We start from the raw sequence: 25148 nt of genomic DNA on the forward strand, positions 1-25148 counted from the left end.
ACCGGACTGCCTTGTAACACAAAGCAAGTGCACCCGAGTTATCGCGTAAAGATAAAGGCAAAGAAGTTGAGTTCAAAAATGTTCTAGGCTCGAAATGACGTATTTTCATCTTGTATACAACGTATGCTGTTTAAAACTGTTTTAGTAGTAATATGCATCAGATATGTTGGTGTATGCAATTAATCAACTTTTTCAAAAGCTTCAGAGACGAAGAAGAAGATACACTTTATTAATCACACACTCATGCATTGGGGAAATTAGTCCTCTGCATTTCACCCATCTGGTGCAGGACACACTGCAGAGCAGAGCAGTGGGCTGCCAGGTACGGCGCCCGGGGAGCAGATGTTGGGGGAGTAAGGTGCCTTGCTCAGGGGCACTAGACAGGGTAGGGAGAAGAGTCTTTTTTTTTTAACTTTGGACAGGTCCAGGTCCGTTACACCATCCAGGCAAGTTTCCGCCGAAACTCCGAGGAGACGAACCGTGGAGTCGAACCAGCATTGAACCAGAGACCCCTTCTCTGCCAGTAGTCCAAGTTTTCTGCCACTAGTCCACCGCCTCTCAACGTCAATACTCTTGGTCAGGGGTGGACTGGCCATCTGGCATACCGGGCATAATCCCGGTGGGCCGTTGACCCAATGTGGGCCGGTCTGGTCCGCTATGTTGTTGTTTTTTTTTTTTTTCTCTTCTTCCTCTCTAAATTCCCTCCAATTGGCTACAGAGGGCTAGCAGTGTGTTGCCAGCATCGACACATATTATTGGTCTATTGTTTGTCATTGTCAATCAATCATGGGCTGACAGGCTCAGAGAGCCCTGACAGTGCTGTCAATCACAACACAAACCGGGGGCGGGTGGGGCGGGACCTCATGGCATTGGCTGGGGGAGTCGCGGAACGGGCTGCTGCTGAGACAGAAACTTAACTTAATGGATAATAAGAGTAAAAAAACGCCCGGGTGGCGCTGAGAAGCATCGGGAAACAAAGCTGAAGACGGACCTATGTGGTGCCGGGTTCACCAGCCCAGCAGCAGCAGGTGCGCCGGGAGACGAGCGAGGAGGACTCGACAATGATGAGCGAGTGGAGGCAGACATGTGAGCGCGCATTATTGGTAAAATTATACATTATATACATTATATTCATATTGTTGTTGTAATTTTTCAGTCAGTTGAGATAAATCTTGAGGAGAAACATTTTGGGTTGTTTTGTGTCTGTATAGACCTACTATAAAAAGCACTTTGCATTTTTAATTTTAGTTCTTGTACTTTTGATACTTAAGTACATTTCAACACCAGATACTTTTGATACTTAAGTACTTTTAATATGAGCTACTTTAAGACGAAGATAAGTTACGTCAATTTAATGGCAGATGTGCTCGGCTAATTATGTGGGCCGGTCTGAGCCAAAAAATGCCCGGGCCGTTTTGTTCTCCCAGTCCAGCCCTGCTCTTGGTTATATATAAACTTCTTCAACAGGTGTGTACTTGTGTTTGCACAGGTGTGTAAAAACACTCTTCTTAAAAATAGGTTCAACCATAATCCCAGAGGTTTGCTCAGTGCTCGGTGATATGGCCAAAAATGTCATCAAGATAAAAATATCAAGACAAACATTTTCACACCATTCAATATTGATAGTTATCATGATAACAATTACGTTATTATTTCCAGTTTCCAATTTAAAGACAGATATTTCATCATGATGATGGGCATTATTAACCATACACTCTATGTTATCAACAAATCCTCTCATTGTGCTACAATATCAAGTGTCCCTCTTTCCTGTCTACTTGTGATGTGAGATCTCAAGTTTGTCTCTCACGCACAAATGTTTGTATTCCTTTTTATACCCATAAGATGCCTACAGCATTCTACCATCATGCATCAGGCACAGTAGGTTGAAATCTCTCATCATTTCTCTGAACTTTCAGTTACAGTTTCAACTGCTTTTGCTGATTTTTCTAACCTGTTAAGAGGCGAGGGGTGAAGGCTGAAATTCACCTAAAACGCCTGCCTGAGGAACACCCAAAGTAAATTGAAAGCTGTTCTTGAACCATTTGGAGTACATGCATGGTCTTGGTCTCTTTTGAAAGGTAACATTATGAACTTTTCCCAGCATGATCTCCCAGCAGTAGACCACTGTACAGTTTTACACTGTCACATGGCAAGTCTGTGCTCAGATCATCCTGTTAATGGGCGAACTTTCACAATTAGTTTTTTTACCCCTGGGCCCTTTGTGTTTTGTATGTGAATTTGAAAAAATAGATATTGCATCCAAATCAGAATCGGGTTTTATTGCAAAGCAGGTTTACTCATTCATACAGTCACATCTGGTCAGGCCTGAAGTCATCTCTGTTTCAGGGAAAACGAGACTTCAAAATTAAAGCCGTGTCCATGTGATATTTATCAGGTAATTCGCTTTCGTTTCCTGCACACACGACAGACCTCCTGTGCCTTTCCCTTCACACTTAAAACACCTCAACATGCGCACCGCCTGCACGCCTCTTATTCTGAAAGCCTCACCCGGAAGTGGCTGCGGTCTGTGACGCTGCAGCTAGCTTGATGCTAGCGTGAAAATCACCACGATCACTAGTGAAGGACGGAGAGAAGCTCTGCGGCCGCCCGGGACACTTTCCCCTCTTCTCCACGGTCTCAGCCGGTCCATAGCCCCGCAGCAGGTGAGGTGTGTTGTTTGTGTCCGCGGCTGTGCGGTGGTTGTTGTGTAGCGTGGCCTGTTGTGCTCCCAGGCCGTGTTGGTGTCGTACGAGCCCGGGCTGCTCTCCGCTCGCAGCCGCACATCACGTATGGCGCTCTTTACTTCGAAACCACTCGAAAACACCCGCGTCCGATTTCCCCCCAGTTAAAGGGAAATATTCCCAGTTCCTCCACTTCCAGTCCAGAATACAACACCTCAGAGAGACTTCTTCCTCTCAGAGAGCTGCATGGAAGGGCCCGTGGAGAGGTTTCAGGGCGGTCATAGTGACAAATGTTTTCACTTAGAGACACTTCATGTTGGAGGAAGATTCAAACACACACATACACACACACACACCCTTTAATTCAAAAGTTTCCACCTTAAATTTCAGCCACTTTTGTTTTACACGGGCTCGTCCTCGTCACAGATGGAGGCCAGCGTGGACGAGCAATGCAGGGATGTGACATGAGAGGTGTTTCAGGGGCGATCAGTGTGTGTATCAAGCCTGGTTGTTGTTATTTACATGCGGAGAGAGCATCGTGTGTGTGTGTGTGCGTGTGTGTCTGTCTGGAGCCGCCGCAGGGAAAAGCCTGGCCCTGCGATCATGGCTGGAATAATGGTTTTATATCAAGGCGTTGCAGCAGCAGCACACACACACACACACACACTGCTATTGTGGTTTATAAAAGAAAACACACTTTCCTTTGAGGCTGACCAAATCCTATTAATCCTCGTGTTTCATGTAAATGCAGCACATGATGGAGAACGCAACCACACAGCATCTCTGATGACAGCTCTCCCAAACAACACACAACACAACGATGGTTTACAACCAGTCGTGTTGGATTTTGAAGGAACATGTGAATTATTGCACATCTGAAGCAAATCGTTCAAAAATAAAATGTAGATGCTGATCACAACAGGCAACATAGTCTAAAATTAAATCTGAAAAGTATATATTTTTTATAGAATTGGGGGCAAACACAAGTGGCAGAATATGGGAAGAGAGTGAACATAGTGTTTGTTAAAAACAACATATATATTTAAAAAAAAATTATTTAAAAGTATAGTTCCTGTGTGTGTTCACTGCTGCTCAAATCAGGCAATACAGTTTTAACTTCCAATTTACAGCTCAATAATAGATTTTCCGTAGAGAAGTGGTATGATAACGTAAAAGTAGTAAATACTACTAAAAAGAATAAAAGCAGTAAAACACAAACAAAGACTGGGGCTGCGAGCAGCACCTGCGACCTGAGGACCTGATGAGGTCGTGGAGGAGGGGGGGTGAACAGGGACCGGGCAAAAACGTCCGTCCGTCAAGCGCCACTAGATCACACTTCTAATCAGGCATCGAATTGAAATTGTAAAACAAGGGTTACCTCCTTTTGACAGTAGGTGGTGCTGATAGGACAATGCACAGAGAGTTATAATAAATCCCTCTTTTACAGTAGAGTAAACATTTTAATAAATTTGTATCTCCATAGAGTTGAGATAACACTCACTGAATTTAAAGATGATCTGATGAAAGCTCTAGGAGGAGTTGTCAAAATATGTTTAAACGGTAAAAAAAATGGCCACTTAATTCAAAATGGCCGACTTAAGTACATGGAATTTACAGCAATTTCGCGTGGCACAGCGACAAATTGAAATTTGATGCCATGCCACTAACACAGTGTTCGATAAAAACTCACAGTTTTGATTAGACTTCATCATCAATGTCTTGAGACCCTTCTGACAAAGTCTGACATTGTTTTGGTCAATGGACGAGGAGGAGTACAACAAAGTGAAAGACGTTCAAAAAACACTGATTTTAAATTATGATTTCTGTGTAGATATCATCAAAATGGACGACTTCTCCATCCAGTCTTTCTGGAGAGAAGTGGCAAAAATTGTTTCAAAGGTCCTATGCTTTAATATGAATGTATTGTTCACAACTCTCTATCTTGGGAATATGCCAGATGGGTTGAGTAAAGCTGATATATACCTACTTAGGGTCTTGCTGGCTGCAAGTAAAAAGGCCATCACAAAATGTTGGCTCCAGAAAAACGCTCCCACTACAGACTCTTTTGTTAATATTGTAAAACAACTACATGTGGTAGAGCAAATGACTTATTCAGTCAGACTCCAAAAAGACTTAGGTGAAAAACGATGGCAGAAATGGCAAGCCTACTTGGCCAATGAGTGAGACTGTATGCACGTACTGGGTTTGATACTTTGTCTTTTGGATTTATTGACCACCCCTGGACCTTGAATTTTGGTAATTGTTCAATGTTTTGTATTTGTCTTTTGTTTTTCCCTGTACTAAAAGATGAAAACTATCTATAAATAAAGAGTTTTAAAAAAAAATAAATAAATAAATGGACGACTTCCTGTTACGTTTATCAAATTGGTGCAGAAGACTTTTTTCCCCATCCGGTCATGATATATATGTGTACCAATTTCCTGAAGATCGGCTAAACCAGACGGAATTGCTCCGTTAGGGGGCGCAGTTGAGCCATTTTGCTACACCCATTTCGAATTCACAGAATATGGACATTTTCAAGCCATAAAAAATGTGATTAATTTGACTGGAAAAGCAATAGGGTGTTCACATTGTTGGTGCTCGAGCCCTGATAAAATGACGACATCACATGTTTATGAGGGGTTTGTCTGTAATTATAAGGAGTGTGTGTGTGTGCGCTTGCATCAGATCTGGTCGTCCAGCTTCTGTTGATCTCCCTCTCTTTGTCTGTTTAATCTGATTTAGTTGTGGTATGACTGGTGGACGTAGCTTATTGCTGGCCTTTGGTGGGTTGATAATGTCTCTTAATCCATAACACATCAACAACATCCTCGACTACCTTCCTAAAACTTCATCAATTCTCCCCAAATTCTGGTATTGATCAGCAACATACATATTCTGTAGATATTATTTTTCACCACGAGCCACCAGATACTCTGGAGTTAGAACACAATGAAACAGGCAGGGTGCAGAGTATTATATATATTACATCAACACTTAACAAAAACAACATGTGAGATAATCACACTGCAAATCAGAAACCTCACAGACACAACTTCTACTAGAGGTTTTAATTTGCGGGCACACATACAGATCATCTGAAGCATTGTTGGGACATTTGAGAGAAATAACCCATTTATGTTATTAGAAAGTCTTAGATCTTTTATTTGAAGTCGTTAAAAATGAGATCAAAATAAATGTGTTGAAATGGTTCAAAGTTATCCTCATCATTTATGTTTTTTTTGTTTTTTTCATTAGATTCTTGGGCAAACAAAAAAAGCCTCTGGCCATGTCGGGACAGAAGAAAGTAGCTGCAGCACGGCTGCTTAAGTGTGCCTTCTGCAGAACCAACAGAGACAAGGAGTGTGGCCAGTTGCTGCTGTCTGACAGCCAGAAGGTGGCAGCCCACCATAAGTGCATGGTGAGGAAAGAACCGTAGTTCTCAACCCCTTCACCTGAGATTCTTCAGGCTAAAGTCATGTATACAACACTACCTGTCACATATGCAGAATTGTGAACAGTTATGTCGAAAAGAAAGTGTGGATCTTGAATTTTGTGTTGTGTCAGCTGCTTATAAGAGGAAGATGATAAAAATCCTAACATGTACAAAGCCCCAAAAAATAAATATAATGTATCCGTTCAGAATAAATATGTATATATCATAAATAATCTTGAAATAGTCCCCTGGTTGATGCTAAGTTAAGAAAACAGTGCTGCACACCCTCTGATACCCTCTTTCAATAAAACTGTTAAAAGTATGAAATGTAAGATTGTAAGTGTGTTCGAGTGAAATCAGCTCCGACGGCATGATCGGTAAAACTAATGCATCATAAGTGGCAAAGGAAAATATTAGAAATATAAAATATATTATATGGGTAGTTGACAAATAAGGGTGAAGCAGTATTTTTTTAATAAAGTTCTAATGAGGATTGCCGTTTTATGAAATTATAATGTTCAAATGCTGAATTTTTTTAAACTGCTAGTGTTCCTCGGATTTTTTGTATAATTTCATTGCGGTGTGACCGGCCGTCACACCGTAGGACATTTTCCTCCTTGTGAGTCATTGCTATACAAGACTGACCTTAGCTATTATGCTAACTGAAGAATAACACAGTTTAACCTTAATATGTTTAATTAAGTTTAAAAAAAAAAAAAATTGAAATTTTTGTTTACACTTTTTTTTTAAACAAATTTTTAACTACAGCCGTCACACTACAGGACATTCGAAAAATCACACATTCATTTTCTGATTGAAAGAGTGAAATTTATGAAATTAATCAGAGGTTAACAGTCACCTTTCAACATACACAGTACATTCCAACATCTGGGGGGCTTCCTGGTAGTGGAATAAACTAAGGGCCCCTATAGTTGAACATGTAACTGCCGTTTCAAAAATCTGATTTTCCATGTCACGCCACAGGACATTATTTGTCTTACGAAAGTTATTTTGCTGTAAATACTAATATACTAGTTTTGTGCATATTAAAACCTAATATTAATAAAGTCATATTATACAATATAATGCCAAGGCAGTTATTACCTGCTCCAGATATTTCTGGTTTATTTTGTTAATATGTAAGTTTAATGCTTCAGCTATGTTACGGTCACACCGCAGGACATTTTGCGTATTCAGCTTAAAATATAATCAAAACATAACAGATATTTCATATAAAAGCATACGTTTAAAACAAAATACCATACTATGCATCACATCCATGTGTTGTTTAAGTGGTTAAATGCATCTAAATAGACATTCACACTTAGTTACAGAAAAATCATGCGTCATGTCATCCACCCATAAGCAGAATTAATTAGACAATATTTATTCAAGGGGAAGTGTTTAGAAAAAGCCCATTGAATAATAGTTTTCATATTTCTCCCTGTGTAGCTGTTCTCCTCTGCTCTGGTCACGTCTCACTCAGACAGTGAAAACATCGGCGCCTTCTCCGTTGAGGATGTGAAGAAGGAGATCAAGAGGGGGAACAAACTGGTAAGTGCCTGCTCCTCTTAATGAAGCATTACTGAGTCAAGGAGAACTGAATTGTCTAAGGCCACAGAGCTTCTGTAATGTGAAAGCCAAACATTTTAAACGACCCATTCAAATGAAAATGAGCATATTTATGTGGATGTTTGTGATTAGGATGCACGCGTGATTTTACACACTGCTTACTGATGCCCCTAGAGTTTGGACCTATGTCTTCAATGATAAGTTTTCACAGTGGGTCGGGGTGTGATCAGTCTTTTCTTTGCAGTCCTGGTGTGTATGTGTGCATGTTTATAGGAGTTTCCTACAGAGGAGAGAGAGATTGATGCTATAATGAGCATAATGTTCAAGTAGAGAATCAGTCCATCCCTTATTTATACTGCTTATCCTTTTGAGGGTTAGTGTGGAGCAGGAACCAGTCCCAGCTGACGTAAAGGATTACACTCTGGAGAGGTCACCATCGTATCACAGGACTCATATTAAAGACAAACAACCATTCACTTTCACATTCACACCTACTGGTAATTGAGAGTCTCCGATTAACCTGCACGTCTTTGAGTCCCTGGCTGGTCGTTAGGTTTGAACCCAGAGCCTTCTTGATGTGAGACGACAACACTGCTGCTTCTGTGGGGAAAATAATATCAGCTTTTGTTAATATTTCAGGATATAACATCTAGATTAATGCATAAAGTCAGCACTTTGTGATTCATTCCTCATATTGAAAATATATTGAATTAGGACTCTATGCTAACATGCAGTTTAGTCTAAGTAGCATCATTTCATGTCATATCAGTTTTACAAATTGTACATTACATTTCAAAGTGGTTTCACCAGCCTCTGCCAAGGTTATGCGTTTACGTAAAGTCATGTGCTTGTATATAGTTGTTGTTTTCTTTCTTCCTTTCATCACACGCAGGATTTTATTATAAAACCAATTAAACACAATGAATAATGATTAATACTGCATACATGTTTTCATTCTGATTCATTTGAAGATTTTTGCTGCTTTTTTTCTACTATTATCTAAACTTCTATGCCTCCCTGCCATTTCACTGCTGCATTTCATTTGTTTTGCCTCAATAAATGTGTTGGCTTCATGATATTGGTATATGGACTTTCCAGACAATTGTGTCTGTTTGAATTACTATTCTGATCCACATGTCAAAATGTCACGTTATGAACTGACCGAGGACGCTCTTCAAGTGAAACTTAATGTTTGGAAACAGCATGTGCTCAGCTTCTTCTTTTTCTCCTTTCCCCCTCAGACGTGTTCTTCTTGTCACCGGCCGGGTGCGACTATCGGCTGCGACGTGAAGACCTGTCGGAGGACGTATCACTATTACTGTGCCCTGAAGGACAAAGCTCAAATCAATGAGAATCCCTCACAAGGGACTTACATGTAAGTCAATCTGTGATTGGACGCTCAATCAATCATGACGGGAAGAAAGATATTTCTTATCTGTTCATTTTATCCTCATTTCTTTGCATCTGTGTGTTGGTAGTGTTTACTGTCGCAAACACCGAGATGATTCTCTGGACGACATTGAAGGTAGAGTCCACTCAATCATGTGTTATGCTGTTATTATTGGATCTATTTTCCTTTTCAGTTACAAGACATATTACACACATTATTAACGCTTATATCCAATGAATAAGTTTCCAATGTTATTTACCATAAGTTATTTCTATTGTCTTTTTTAAATCTTACTGTGATTTGTGTTGCATTAATAAATAATAACAATACCACAATATACGCTCTTACAGAGATAAGTTAAACCAGACTAATATGAATTTTGAGGCGGCAAAACTGATTTGTTTGATGATTTTTGGAGGAAAATTATCAAATTGCTACGATAAAATACCTTTATGACAAAAATGTTTTATTCTAGGCTTGATATTTTAGTCTGACTATAAGCAATTATAAAATGAAGAGAACACAAATGCAACCAAATGTATAAAATTTGAATGAAAAAATGGGAATTTTCAAATTTGTGCATATTAGCAAAGATTAACACTGATGTCACTAAAGTTGTCGTGAATAACACATCAACTTTACTTTGATAGAGTTTAGTTTGGTTAAACTTGGTTGTTGGTGTTTCAGCAGATGAAGAGGGAGGTGTGGCCAATGAGTCGGACTCGTCACCTCCACAGAGCAGAGGCAGAGGAAGGTTTGAGAAGGTGAGATCCAGGGCCGGCTCTCGTGGCCAATCAGAAGACACCCGCTCCACCTCCTCACAGGCTGCAGACGAGGAGAGCTCCTCCCATGTAAGGCAGCACGCTCGTTCTTCGAAGCAGTCTCGGAAATTCACCTGGATAATGTATTGGCTGTATTGTACTGAGTTTTGTTCTGTCTGTTGTAGCGGGACAGGTCACCTCTCCGGACCAGCCAGGGAGATGGCGGTCAGCGCTGTGGCTTCTGTCACGCTGGTGAGGAAGAGAACGCAACGAGGGGCATGCTTCACACCGATAACTCCAAGAAAGTGGCTGCACACTACAAGTGCATGGTAAGATGAAGTGTGTAAGAGTTGTTTGTGTCACCCACTGTTAGGGTTGCAAAATTCCGGGAATATTCAAAGTTGGAAACTTTCCATGGGAATTAACGGGAATATACAGGAATATACAGGAATTAACGGGAATAAACTGGAAATGTTGTGGGTAATTTATACTAACTGTATTTACCTTGTCATATACAGACATAAATATAAACATAATGTTTGTCATAGGCTGATTTGAGCCCTGAGGAAACTTTGGGCACTTGACTATACGCTTCTGCATCGTTGTGTCATTCTTAACATAGGTCTTTGCACAGTATTTGCAAATGTACACAGCCTTTCCTTCTACATTGGATGGGGTGAAATGTCTCCACACATGAGATAGTGAACTTGGCATTGTTCTGTAGAATAAGATGAGAAAGAAGTGTGTAAAAAAACACTAATGCAATGCCAGATATATACATAGTTAGCCAAACTATTTGAATCTTCTGTAAAAATATTTTACAATTGTTGGATAAATTAATGAAAATAGGCTAGATGAACAGATGAACAATCCTCAATCAGCATGCTAATATATTTTCCCCAGTAATATCATGGAAACTTACCTGACTAGTCCTGCACACTACAGCAGGCCTCAATAGTGCTGTAGTGTGCAGGATGCTGGGAATTATCTGTGCATGTGATGGAAGAATGCACAGTGGGGGGTTGAAATTCAACGTGCAGCGTGTTCTGCATTCCATCCATCTTTAAAATAGAGTTTTGAATAATGTTTTAATTGCTCAGCGTTTAATTTGCGTAGTTTTGTTTTTTTTTCAAAATTCCCGAGCTTAACTTCCCATGGAAATTTACCGGAAACTTTCCGCCCCTTTGCAACCCTACCCACTGTCCATAAATTTGCACATATATCAACTTTACTCTAATCTCCGATCCCTGGCAGCTCTTTTCATCGGGGACAGTCCAGCTGACAACAACATCGCGTGCTGAGTTTGGAAACTTTGAAGTAAAAACAGTCATCCAGGAAATCAAGCGAGGGAAAAGAATGGTAGGAGAATTTATTTTGAAATATGCTTTGAAATGTAGTTTTGTCATTTAAATCAATTGGTTGGCTTGTTTTTTTCCAGAAATGTACTCTGTGCACTCAGCTGGGAGCCACCATTGGCTGTGAGATCAAAGCATGTGTGAAGACCTACCACTATCACTGCGGCCTGCAGGACAAAGCCAAGTACATCGAGAACATGGCCCGCGGCATCTACAAGTGAGCTCAGCCTCTACAGACAGACACTTTCACTTCACTATAAAAACATTAATTTACGGTATAAACTATTTTTACATTCAGACTTTTATCTTTATATATCCAGTAACTGCTGCCATACAGTTGCTTGATATTTAGTTTTACATGTGATCATCAAGTAGTGTTCATTTTGTCAGCTATTTCAAGTCTTGGTTATTTTTATGAAGTGTTATTTAGATACAACCGTTTTAGACTTTGGAAATCAGTAGTCTTGTCATTGTCAAAGAAAAACCTATCAGTCTAGTTTTAGTTGATTAAAACTTGTTTTAATTTAGACTAAGAATATGTATTTATTATTTTTTTTCAAACTAATGCAAACCTGCTTTACATTTAGATTTAATCCAATAGATTTTAACAAATTAGTCTGGAAAGATGCAACAATATTACAAAACTCATAGCATCTTAACTCTTGAAAAACAACCCAATCAGAACAAAGAGAATCCTTCACCATCAAAAAGACTCTTAAAACGGGGTGACCCTATAGCTGCATTGTAAGGACACTTGTTCCTTAAGCAGCAGGTCCCTGGTTAGACTCCTGGACGCCCAGACCCTTTAAAGTTTAAAGCGTCCCTTCCCTACACTCTCACCCAGTTTCCTGTCTCTCCTTGACTACGTTTATCAAAATAAAGGCAAAATGCCAAAATATACATATACTTCAGAAAGAACTTTGTGCAGCAGCAACACAGTAAATCCTCCCTGAAACTACTGAAACCATCTTCTACATTGTATGCTGTACATGTTAACCTGTAGATGGCAGACACAGACCAGTTCCTAAAATGCTTATGGCAAGCAGCTGACTGTCAGTGAAACTAAATCCCCATCTGTAAACAATACAGTCAATTCCTGTTGTGGTGAGATGCTAATAATAAACACCACTCATTAGCTTCTTACAGACATGCACTGAGCCCCAGAGATATTTCTCTACAGGGGCTGAATGTACAAACACAACTGTCTGAGTGAGACCCTCCAAGGTTTCCAGAGACGTTTCCCGCCTGGCCCCCTAGTGTAAAGTCTGGAGAAAGTCAAGAGTAGCTCATGTGTCCCCCGCAGGGTTCACCGTGAGCGAGTGGGGGGGTTGATGAAGTTCCTTACACGCAGACCCCCAAAAAATAAATAAAAGAAACCAAATATATCAGGATGAAAAAAAGACACAGACAGAGATGTCAAGGTTGGTGGTGGTGATGAGAGCTTATGCCTGTGTCAATATAAATAAACAAAAACATGTGATCTCCGCAGCAGAATGAATACATCACGTCCTGTCTCTTCCTACTGCCCCCCCTGGCCTGAATCCTGCGGCAGATCTGTTGCTGCGTCTGAGCGGAAAATCTCCCAATGCGTTGTTCATGTGTGAAATAAACCTCTGGAGGAAGTCCAGATCTAATTCTCTCTGGAGGTCCTCCAGAGGACATGTCTCAAAACAGCTATTAAAACATTGTGTAAAAACTTCATAGATTACCTTTAATACCAATTCTGCACCGCTTCACAGAAACGCATCAGAAACTACAACTAACATCTTTGTATTGCTGTGTTTTGTTTGTGTGTGTGTCTTTGTGTTTTAGACTGTACTGTAAGAACCACAGTGGGAATGAGGAGAGGGATGAGGAAGATGAGGAGCGAGAGAATCGCAGCAGAGAGAGGGCAGCTATCGACCATGGAGGAACACCGGCCACGCAAGTGAACGGCAATTAGGTTGTTACACAAAAACTGTTGTTAAGATTCTTGAATTGTCCTTTTGTGAGATATGAGGATGAAAAAAAAAAAAATTGTAAAGTTTTTGTCGTGTTTTTTTACAGGTAGTTCTGATGGATGTGATGTTTGGAGAAAACTGCAGAACTCCCAAGCGAGGGAGAGATATTTTTTATACTGAATCTTAGCCTGCTCAAAAAGTCGTGGTCTTCAGCTCCCACGAGTCCTTCACACAATTTCTTCCAGTAAACGGACTCGATGCCCACAGCGTGCAACAGACGTGTTCTTTGTGAAATCCTGTTTTGAGTTGTCTGGACGAGCTTTTCACAGACCGGTGGTACTGAGCAGAACACGGGGGGGCTGCTGGTGGATCATGAAACGCCATGGCTAAACTTTAGCGAGAGTATGATGGACTCAGTCTCAAACACGTGAACAATTGCAGTGAATAAAAGCTGCGGTTTTGATTGTCACTCAGTGCCCAGGTCCCCACAGATTACATGACCCACACTTACTGAGAGTGAACACATTCTTCCTATTCCTTAGCTTCTGAAGGACTCACTTTTAAGAGGAGTCTGTTTGTTACTAGTCTCACTATGAAGTTGTGCCGTTTGATTACCTTGTTTCTGTAATCATGTCTTAAGAATACTCTTCATGTTAGCCTTTCTTTCTTGATATGTAATATTTTGCTACTGTATTATTATCATCATGAGTCATATTGGATATCTGGATTTCAGACAGTCACTATTACAAGTTTTGCCAGCATGCACTCGGATTTACCCACTGTTAAAGGTGGCATTTTTTTATTTAGCTGTAAAAAGGCAAAGTAGAGCTCCTTAGAAGAGTTGGCTTGACTTTGTTTGATGTACTGTTGACTTGTATCTCTACAAATGTATCCATGAATGATTGGAAATAGAAAATATTTTTATTTTACACATTTACTGAGTGAGTCTCTCATTTCATTTGAAAGTGTCCATAGGGTACACCAAGCAGAAAGCTGTCCTCTGGCAGGTCGAGGTTTGAAGAGGGAGGAGAGTCACGGGTTATAAGTTCATGAAGTGAGAGCGTGCAGTCATGCAAGACTACCTCAGCTCTACTCTCCATTTATAGTAAAAGCCTCTTATGCAGCCATTTGGAATATTTACTCTGAAGTTATTTTACTTGGTGTACATTTAATTTTGTATTTTATATATATAAACCATTCATTCACACAAGTTCAATACTGTACAATAAAGACAAAGAAAAGTAGAAAACATTTAGTCAGTGGATTTCATACCTCTGCCCTGGCCCAACAGTCCCCTAATGAAACAAGACATTTAAATTCACTTCTTCCAGATTTTTATTATGAGCTTCGCCTAATGGCACCCTATTATAAATATCACACCCACACACACGCCTTATTCTTTTTATCCAAAGATCCATCAATTATTCTCTGATGAAAATTTTTGAAAAGCATCCATCTATCGATGTTAAAGAAAGTGATCCACGCCCCAATCTGCATCAAAAATTAAAAGGGTCCCTTCTTTGGTCATGTCCCATCCCCACAGAATTTCATTAAAATCACTTGAGATGTCCTTGCCTGATCCTGTCAACTAACCGATGGAAAAAGTTAATAAAAACAACATGAGCATACTCATGAGCCTAAAAAATTATATACTTTACCCCTCAACTTGGACCAGAAGCAGCTGGTCAAAGGATCTGAGAGATCTGGGAGTGGAAAGACTCAGTGCAGCAAACTAAAAGTCAAATCATGACTATGCTAATATTTATGTTAAAGCCTTTGGTAGACGAGGTGCGGGCATTATAAATAGGGAACAGAGCTTTCATTGGTAAAACTTTAGATCTAATTCTAATGTTTTTAATTAACTTATTCAAAAAACTATTTAATCATATTATAATGAAAACCCCCCCTAATACACAAAAGGCTATTATAGCAAAGTCAATGTAATGTTCTTCCAGTTTTGCACATCTCAGCGTTCCAGTTGTGCTAATTCAACTATTTCACAGCGGAAATGCTGACTTTTCTGAGCAGAAAAACCTGTAGTTCTTAGAAACAACCTTAACCATGACTCAGTTCCTTTTAAATGTCTCAGTTAGTCATGTGACAGTGAGTTGATGTTACCAGGTCCCTAAATATGAAGCATCTAAAAGGAATTCAGCTTTCATTGGATAATTATGTGCCTTTCCTATTTTGTGCCTTTAATCATATTCATGTTGTGATCAAAGTACTCGGTTTTGTGCTGAGAGGAGGTGATGCAATATGCACTGATCAATCACCAGCTTTAGAGTGCCACTGTCAATTTAACTTGACAAAGATAAAGCAGAATGTATTTTAAATTATTTAATACTGTCTGGGGTTTTTACAAAATCTTTTTTCATCTTAATGTTTCTCCACCATCTGCAAGTTGTTTTCATATTTAACAGCTGAAAAATATATTCTCAATTTCTTTAATGCATCATATTGTGGGTCGATAGTGAACATCAACAGCATTGGATTTTAATCATGGTGCCTCCACTTTGAACACAGTACACACACAAATCCACCTTATCCTGTAGTCACAGACACTGGAGCTGCTCTTTAGTCAGATGAAGGAGTAAATAATGTAAACAACAATGATGACGGGGACCTTTGGGATCACAGCTGAGAGGAAACGTTTCAAATACTTCCAAGGTTGTTTAATTTGATTTGTCTCAAAATGTCAACATCGTTAAGAAGACATCTCCTCAGGACATGTCTGGACTGGAGTCATTAAAAAAAAGTCGTCTCTGTTTGTATTGACCATGTTGTAGCATGGTGTTTTCCTTTAGTGACAATTTACAATGGCTGATGGGCAAAGCCATAGCCACACACCACCCCAAAACACCCAACCTTCTTATAACATTCTGATGAGCTTAACTATCCAACTATTTTGAAGTAGTTACTGTAAAAAATAACTAAACATCATCTAGTTACTTTACAAATCAGGATTTCTTTTCAAAACATTTGAGTTTACGTCATTTTCATGTCAAAAAGAAAAAGATTTCAGGGATCTACAGCTTTTCAAATGTGAAGATTTGCCGCTTTGTACTTGTTATTGTTTAATAATTATATCAAGAGAATGATAGAGTAGGTTGAGCTGCCTCTCCCTTCTTTGGTTTCAAATTGACAGTTCTGCGTCGCTCTGAGTCAGTTATTATGGCCACAGCGAAACTGCTGGTGGGCAGGGTTTCTCCTTCTCCTCAGTTGAACCTTCTCATTTGAGGAGGTATCTGACTAGGTGTGTCCTCTCAGTCAGACACATACTATGCTACCATAATTTCTGATTGACTCATCATCTCCCCAGTGTCAAGACATTATCCTTTTGTCTCTTCTTTATTTCCTGCTGGTCTGATTCTGAATACAGTTTAACACACAAGTCACTGAATGGGATTTTTAGTTTGCTCTCTTCAAGTCCACATAGGAAGGGGTGTTTCAAGGGACTTTGGAGGCCCCAGGAAAGAGGGATTTGAGGGGCCCAAAGTTGAACCAGACTGAAATCTTCGCCCAAACGTCTAAAATTATGACTCTTAAGAAAGCTAGCAGCCTAGTTGCTTGTTAAGGGGGGTTTCCAACCATGGTGTCGTTGCAGTCTCCTGAAAATAGCGGTTTATAAAATTTAAGGGGGTTCTCAAAAAATTTTGATGCAGACAATTGTATCATCAAAAGTTAAAAATTAGGTGAAGATGTTATAAGGGCCATCTCTTCAGCCTCCGTTTTTGTTATTGGCTACAATGAAGGTCACATTTGAATATTATTTTTTTACAATATTCATGCATTGACTCATTGATGTATATGCTCATAATCGTTAATATTTCAAACCCAACGTGGGAAAAGAAGGAGGCTCAGGTCTTTTTCCTGCCATTGGCCATGTCTACATGTTATCTGCATTCTACTGATGAGAGCTTTTTGTCTCCTCACTATCTCCCCTCGGGGTTTATCTATGTCAGAGTTGCGTAAACGAGTTGTTATCACTTGTTTTTAACTAAATCCTCAGAGTTTGACAGCTTAGAGTTAGTTAACCCAGAGGTCAGGTTTACTCTCAGAGTTTCTTCTTCCTGTTGTCTAAATCCAAGGTCAGGATGATGACATTTTCTACACTTTAAAGCAACACTATGTAACTTTTAGTGAGCAAAAGCGCCACCTGCAGCCACACAGGCGAATTGGTTATATTGAGCTGCATCTTTTTGAAAAACAAACGATGAATCTCTTGAATGAAGCTCTGACATTATAGTCCCACTCACCGATCTGAAACACAACTCAACAGCCGATATTTCCCACAATCCCCGGCTTCCAGAACTAGAACAGCTGTTAAAAACACACCAAACTCTGTTTAGAATTCTTCATATTTTAAAAGTTTCTTCGCTGAATATTAGAGATAGAGGCTGGTTTATAATGACTTAAGTCAGAAATGGAAACATGACACCTGGGCAAACACTTTTCGTTTTATGATACACATTGGTCTGCTAGGGGGTTGGTACCCGAATTGTCATGAACGATTGTGAACTTTATTTTTTCTATATTCTTTACCTTCATCTTTTTATTGACAGTCTGTGGGTGACACTCACAGGCAGCGCCTCGAGGCGCGGAGGGGCGGGGCTAACCCGGCCCCTTCACCTGTGATTTGCCCGCCGCTCTCCTACGTCACAACCTACACCCACACATTCCGGAACAAGACAGAAAAAAGCCTTTGTGACGACTCTGCACCTCCATGTGTGTGTGAGTGTGTGTGTGCTGCTGTCACAACGGGGACATCGTGGGAAACATCGTAGTCTTCCTCATCTGACCGCGAGCCGCTGACCGACAGGACCCGGACATGGCGACCCCCGGCTCCTGCGTGGTGGTGAGTCTCCTCCGCAGCACCCGGAACACTGAGAGCAGGAGGTGGTCGAGGTTACTCAGAACAACGCGCCATTTACAGAGAAGCCACGCGTGATACACAAAGTACAGCTTCCAATGTTATCTGTCGGTAATGAATCAGTGGCGTGCGTGTGTCGCCTGGGCGGAAAATAAATGTGCGTTTTCCACATGTGGCGTGGGGGGGCTGTGGAGACCGTCACGGACACGCGCCCTCCACGTTCCGTGCCCGTGACGCAGAAGACGCCTGTCACGGACACATGTGCTATATGTGAGCATAGTTACACGTTGATACACACATTACTAACACGTTATTATACAGGAAGACAACGAACGAGCTGCTAACCAGGGGGCGCTATAGCAGTCTGTCTCCTTTACAGTGCTCAGCTCTATGTTGATTTATAACCATGGAAATAACAGGGTTTCAGAGTGTGTGGGGGGGGCAGTTCACCTCTGTGACTGCAACTGAACAAATATTACACAGTAGTCAAAAGGAGTTAACCCAGGAGTTATGTTTGCTCGGTGATTGTGTGTCTGTGGGATAAACTGGACACCATCTCACAGGAATTTAGTGTAAATGTGGAGTATCTGTTTCTGAGCTTTCTTCAAGGCGAGGTTCATGGTCTCACATTTGTAACCTCCATTTCTTATCTGATCGTCAACAGTTTTTAACACCACGGTGGTTAACGATAGAATTAGGCCACATCCGGTTATTTTGCCTTTGCTGCATACTTCCCCTGCAGAACTGAAAAGTCCTCCACTGAGAAGCAGTTTGTTTAATCCAGTTATAGACTACTGTATAAGTCTATAGTTTGTAAATGCTTGTGTTTTAAAATGAGGGGTGAGATAAGTTATCTTTTTAAAAAAACCTCTTGTCCACTTTGAAATTACACATGACTTCGCCAAAGGCCTAGATGTCCTTGTTTTCTCTGGGTATCTAAACGCAGCATGTGTTTGTGGATAGTTGGAGACCTTGAAAAGAGTCTCACAGTCACAACTCCACAGGCAAATGTAAACTGATTCATGTTTATCAAGCGATCTTCACATGCACAACTCACAGTCAGTGTAAAATGTGTGAAACGAAAACTGTTTCACACAGTGTCAGATCTTATTTTTAGGTGTAGCTCATTTATTGCACATTTGTAAACATTTTGACCCTAATTTTCTCTAAATTAGGAGTTTTTCAGAGGACATGATAATTGGATTTTATCATGATTGCCAGGGGATAACAGAAATTTACTGTAGCTGTGCTCTGTCTCTCATAATTAACTTAATGTGTAACATATTGGTATGTTGATTGGATTCTGCTAAGCCACGTCACTGACATACGTTGCTCAGAAGACTCTTCTTTTACTTAGTGGTCCCAAACTGAACATGAATTCCTACACTTCAAGAACAGAAATACATACATGTTCAGTACGTGTGTCAGCTGGTCAGCTCAGTTTTGAGTGAGAGCATAAGGTCATGTGTGCATTCTATACCATGTATTATAGATAAGACATAGAATCACTAACCAGTGATGGCCTCTATTAATGAATAATCTATGCTCTATTTTTTAGGACATTTCCAGAACTTGAAAACAATGTTTTATCGTCATTAAGTCTGAACTTCAGACTGACTGTTGATGATGATGAAATACACCTTTAGCAAAAAACAGTATTGAAAGACAGTGAAACATCCTGTATCACATTGGAAATGAGATTAGCTGAGCAGAGCATTGTCACCAAACATGGACTTTGTCAGCAAAATCATTGATCTCCACCAGTTCATTGTGTTCTTTATCATGTTTTTGGTTCAAACCTTAAATAACAGGCAACAATCATATGACTAACGACCTACACAGGGACATCTGGTTGGTATCAATTTCTATTATTTGTAACTGAATGGATGTAGCCCGAACAGATGGACCTGTTTTTTCCCTTTGAGCAGACATAAGGCGAAATGCTCTCTTCTGCTTTACCCTCATGTAATGACAGGATGGACACTTAGCAACTCCGAGTTAAGCAAAGCAACAAGACTTTGGTGACTTGGGAATTTGTCTGTGGTCAGTCACATTATTTATTCCCACAGCATGTCCAGCTCTGCACCAGCTTCCCGATGTCACATGATACCAGTTATGCTGACTGGGTTCATGAGGCATGCAGTTCATATCGGAGCGGAAAATTCGATTTTTACAAGAAAAGCACAGAATAATATAATAAAAATATTTACAGAATTATGCAAGGTGTGAAATTACTGGAAAGACATGTAATTAGAAGGAGATTATCTGTTGTGGTGAAGGGAGATTTTAATCATGACCGAGTATAATGGAAAGATTCCTCTCTAAGAATCATTGGTTTGTATCTACTGCCTCAGTGTAGATCTGGGCGGAGATCCTGGATATTTGTTCTGCAAAATCACATACTGTCCTCTAACTGTGAACCATATGGTGGGAATTGAACATATATCACTACCGACTCCACCCACTGCCCCCTCGTACTACCCTGTATCAGATGACTGCTCCTTGTCCCATGTTAGGTAATACTCCCAGAGATTTTCTTTAACCCCTTTGTGTCATGTTTTATTTCAGATCAGTGATGACGAGCAGGGTTATGACCTGGACCTTTTCTGCATACCAAAGCACTATGCCTCTGACCTGGAGAGGGTCTACATCCCACATGGACTCATCTTGGACAGGTGGGGTGTAGCATTTTTAGCAGCTTGTAGCGGAGCTTTTAGACATGTGATTAATTCTCAGGATCAAATAAAACGTAGGTAGTTTGAAGGATTGGTTCTGTTGATTAACTCCCAGCCATATGTTCAGTGACAGATGGGTTACTGAAGTGTATGTTACTTCCCCACCTACCTTTATTCAAGATTGTGGTCTTTCAGTTGGAGAGGAGGACTTATTGATTTCACATTCAGATTTCCTAATGGTTTGTTATTTCCCTACCAATAGAATACCAGGTGTATTGAGGACAAAAAATGACAGCCACCAAAATGAAAAAACAAAAAGAAAACAAATGCCGGAGACAAAAAACAGTGTCATACATGTAGAAGACACTGGCAATAAGAGCCGCCGGGAGTCTGTGTTGTGAAGAAAATCACATGATCTCCGCAGCTGAAATGATACGTAACTTCTGTCTGTGTCTGCTGCACCCGGCTGCTCCACCTCTCCCCTGAGTAATGCGGAGGATTTGCATCTGTTGTGAATGCGTCTATGCAGAGAATGTCCTGCTGCACTGTGCATGTATGAAAAGCAAACTGCGGGTAAAGGCCAGACTCAATTCTTCAGACTTTATCTGAAGGTCATGACTAGGGTTGGAAAGGGGCCGAAACTTTCCAGTAAATTTCCGGAAACTTTCCAGAAACTTTCCATGGGAAGTTTAGATCGGGAATTTGGGGAATTTTGAAAAAAAATTTAAAAATACGCAAATTAAACGCTGAGCAATAAAAATATCATTCAAAACTCTATTTAAAAGATGTATGGAATGCAGCACACGCTGTACGTTGAGTTTCAACCCTCCACTGTGCATTCTTCCATCACATGCACAGATAACTCCCAGCATCCTGCACACTACAGCAGGGCCTGCTGTAGTGTGCAGGACTAGTCAGGTAAGTTTCGATGATATTACTGGGGAAAATATATTAGCATGCTGATTGAGGATTGTTGATCTGTTCATCTAGACTATTTCCATTCATTTATCCATCAATTGTAAAATATGTTTACAGACAATTCCAATTGTTTGGCTAACTATTCATATCTCTGGCATTGCATTAGTGTTTTTTTACAAACTTTTTTCTCATCTTATTCTACAGAACAATGCCACGTGCACTATCTCATGTGTGGAGACATTTCATCCCATCCAATGTAGAAGGAAAGGCTGTGTACATTTGCAAATACTGAGCAAAGACCTATGATGAGAATGACACAAAGATGCAGAAGCATATAGTTAAGTGCCAAAAGTTTCCTCAGGGCTCAAATCAGCCTATGACAAAACAAAATGTTTATATTTATGTCTGTATATGACAAGGTAAATGCAGTATAAATTACCCACAACATTTCCAGTTTATTCCCGTTAATTCCCGTATATTCTCGTTTATTTCCGTATATTCCTTATTCCCGTTAATTCCTGTATATTCCCGTTAATTCCCATGGAAAGTTTCCAACTTTGAATATTTTCGGAATTTTGCAACCCTAGTCATGACAAAAAAAGTCTCAGTTCTCAAAATGAAAGACCGCGCTCTTGAATAAAGATAGGCTGAACACTGATACAATTGCTACAAGTGTGTTTCGTTTACATAATCATAAGAAAGGTCAGACTCTATTTAAATTGTTATTAGATGTCAATAAGTGATTTTTCTCTGTAGTTTAAAAAAAGCCTTAAACAGGAACTCATCATTTTTTTTCTGTGATAATTTCTGTTCACCGGATCTCTATGGTCATTGTTCTTTGGAGTGTTTAGTGATAACAGCTATGTCTGCGACACAAATGGTGAGGAAATGGAAACTGCTGCTGACAGAAGCAGAAAACTGAGCTGACTATCATCCCCGCCCCCATCTCTCTCTCTCTCTCTCTCTTTCCCTCTGTCTCTTACTATCTCTCTGTCTGTTTTCCTCGCCCTCCCACGTGACCACAGGACAGAGAGACTGGCCAGAGAGATCATGAAAGAAATGGGGGGCCATCACATTGTGGCCCTCTGTGTGCTCAAAGGGGGCTACAAGTTCTTTGCAGACCTGCTGGACTACATCAAGGCCCTGAACAGGAACAGTGACCGCTCCATCCCAATGACAGTGGACTTCATTCGCCTCAAGAGCTACTGTGTAATCCAACAATATTAATCTTTTATTGTAACAACAATTTCACTTTTCTTAAAAATAAGTTCAAAACCTGTAGTTTATGCACACCTGGGGGTAAAATTGAAGAGAATTGTAGTACACCAGAAAACTTCAGACATCTTTAAGTGGAGTAGGAACATTTCTCCTTAAAAAGACTTTAAATTAAACATTTTGACATCTCAAATGACATGTCAATGTATTAAAATAGTAATTCAGATACAATAATGTCCACAGAAAAAGCGATTATAGGACTGACAGCCCGAAAAAAAAACTGACTAAAGCAAATACTAGTTTCTCTATTTATTTAAGAACATCTGCTTTGTTCATGTTTTCTAAGGACTGAAATATATATATAACAGAATTATGCAATATGCAACAGACATAGCCCCTTTTTTGTGTAGTTTGGTCTTTGATGCACATGCATATGTACAAGTCTCAATGTGAAGTCGGTAGCACTTTATTGTTGTCCTCACATTATTCTTGTCTCTACAGAACGACCAGTCGACCGGTGAAATCAAAGTTATTGGTGGAGATGACTTGTCTACACTGACGGGCAAGGTAAGACCTATTAGACGCATTATAATGACAGATACAACTCTGTTGACACATAATATTGGCTTAAAATTGTATAAACTAAAAAGGAAGGAGACTTTACTCATTTTCCATCCTGACTAATACTGCTGAAAGACACTTGATTAATAATTTTAAAAACAAGTTTTATTGGACTATAGACATGTTGATGGTGATAATTGATGATAATGACGGTGCTACACTGAAGCAAAGCCAAACAGATGTGTTTTGTTTGTCAGCTGCCAGTGACACTATTGGCTGTTTCACTTCTAACATTCCTCTTTGAAAACAGACAAAAGTTCAATCTTACATGAAGGTGTCATGTGCCCAGTGTACTGCTCCTCTCTGAAATAATGTTTTTTTTTCTTTCCTCTTTACACAGAATGTCCTGATCGTGGAGGTAAGCGCTGTTTCATTATATTGAAGTTGAAAACTTTAAATTCCAGCTCCACTAAAATGCTCCTCTCTGGGTTTCAAGGACATTATCGACACCGGGAAGACGATGAAGACGTTGTTGGAGCTCCTCAAGCAGTACAAACCCAAAATGGTTAAAGTAGCAAGGTAACTTCATCTGCTCATAACTTCCTTTAAAATTCGAACTACTGTATCTTATGGGACAAAAGGAATCATGTTGCTTATCAGTGTTTCATGCAGCTATAAAGAATGTTCATAAGATTGCTAATCAACCTGGATTCTGTCTTAGTTTGTTGGTGAAGAGAACTCCAAGAAGTGTTGGCTACCGACCAGACTGTGAGTTCAAGACCAATGTTTTCTATTAATCTCACTGTTGTTTTTTTTGACTATATTCTACATTGTGTTTACCATAAAGGAGATGAGAAAGTGATGCATTCACCTGTTTTCTTTGTAGTTGTTGGATTCGAGGTCCCTGACAAATTTGTGGTGGGATACGCGCTAGACTACAACGAGTACTTCAGGGATCTAAATGTAAGTATTTGAGATACACAAAGAAACATAATTACTCAAGTCTCTCACAATTCATGCTAATAGATGTCTTTTTACATATATAATAATTATGACCAGGCTAAGAGACTCTAACGTTTAATGTAAATCAATAATATGCTGCGGTACTAAATTAATTTTTTTCTGTTTCAGCATATCTGCGTCATTAGTGAAACAGGGAAGGAGAAGTACAAGGCATGAAGAGCACTTCAAAACAAATTAAATGTATGGTTATATATTTTCTTTTTGCAGTCCATTTTATATGTTATTACTTCACATTTGTGTCAGCAAAAGTACTCGGTCCCCGAGGACTCACTGCATTTGCTGTTTTCAGCCACCACACACTGAATTCATCCGTAGAGCGATTGCCTTTGAAAGAACCGCAAACGCATCAAACAAGATGAAGCCCAGCTTTGTCCCCACACTGATTATTTTTCTAAGCGATTGATTAATTTATTCAAAGCAATGCTGCTAATTTTAAGTACAGTATCACAATTGTTGAAGTACCGTAACATTTCCAAGATTTGACCACCTTTATTCTATTTTATAATGTATTGCTTTTTGTTTTAATTATGTTTCTACCAGTGGGCAATCGATACTGGCACTCGAGAAGACAATGTTTCATTCTCTTAACATCTGTTTGTATATTTTGGGACAAAATCCTATATCTATGTAACTGTTGTTTGAGAACATTTTCTTAAGATTCAGTGTAGAAAAGTAACACAGATGTTGGCCTCTGTCTGTATTAAAACACATTGGCATGCTGAGGATGACATCATCTTATTTAAGAGTC

At 39.8% G+C, this 25148-nt stretch overlaps 2 protein-coding genes across 6 annotated transcripts; both read left to right on the forward strand.

Moving 5' to 3' along the window:
• Nucleotides 1-889: 889 nt before the first annotated feature.
• Nucleotides 890-14073, forward strand: phf6 (PHD finger protein 6). Of its 5 annotated transcripts, none has more exons than XM_061079258.1 (11): nt 890-1086; nt 5943-6105; nt 7573-7674; nt 8934-9067; nt 9171-9217; nt 9770-9933; nt 10029-10172; nt 11098-11202; nt 11282-11415; nt 13011-13140; nt 13245-14073. In XM_061079258.1, exons 2-10 carry the CDS (start codon nt 5974-5976, stop codon nt 13138-13140), a joined length of 1092 nt encoding a protein of 363 aa, XP_060935241.1. In that variant the 5' UTR covers nt 890-1086; nt 5943-5973; the 3' UTR covers nt 13245-14073. The 5 variants fall into 5 exon arrangements, with proteins under 5 accessions (XP_060935241.1, XP_060935242.1, XP_060935243.1 ...); XM_061079259.1 differs by lacking the exon at nt 890-1086 and adding an exon at nt 2566-2671; XM_061079260.1 differs by lacking the exon at nt 890-1086 and adding an exon at nt 2566-2666 and having other exon boundaries at nt 13223-14073.
• A 3744-nt stretch (nt 14074-17817) lies between these two features.
• On the forward strand, nt 17818-24618 carry hprt1 (hypoxanthine phosphoribosyltransferase 1). Its single transcript, XM_061079262.1, has 9 exons — nt 17818-17993; nt 20577-20683; nt 22627-22810; nt 23318-23383; nt 23778-23795; nt 23874-23956; nt 24099-24145; nt 24264-24340; nt 24509-24618. The coding sequence occupies exons 1-9, from the start codon at nt 17967-17969 to the stop codon at nt 24554-24556; spliced, it is 657 nt and encodes a 218-aa protein (XP_060935245.1). The 5' UTR covers nt 17818-17966; the 3' UTR covers nt 24557-24618.
• Nucleotides 24619-25148: the final 530 nt, after the last annotated feature.

The sequence above is a fragment of the Limanda limanda genome, chromosome 10 (genome assembly GCF_963576545.1).
Source record: "Limanda limanda chromosome 10, fLimLim1.1, whole genome shotgun sequence".
Lineage (NCBI taxonomy): Eukaryota > Metazoa > Chordata > Actinopteri > Pleuronectiformes > Pleuronectidae > Limanda > Limanda limanda.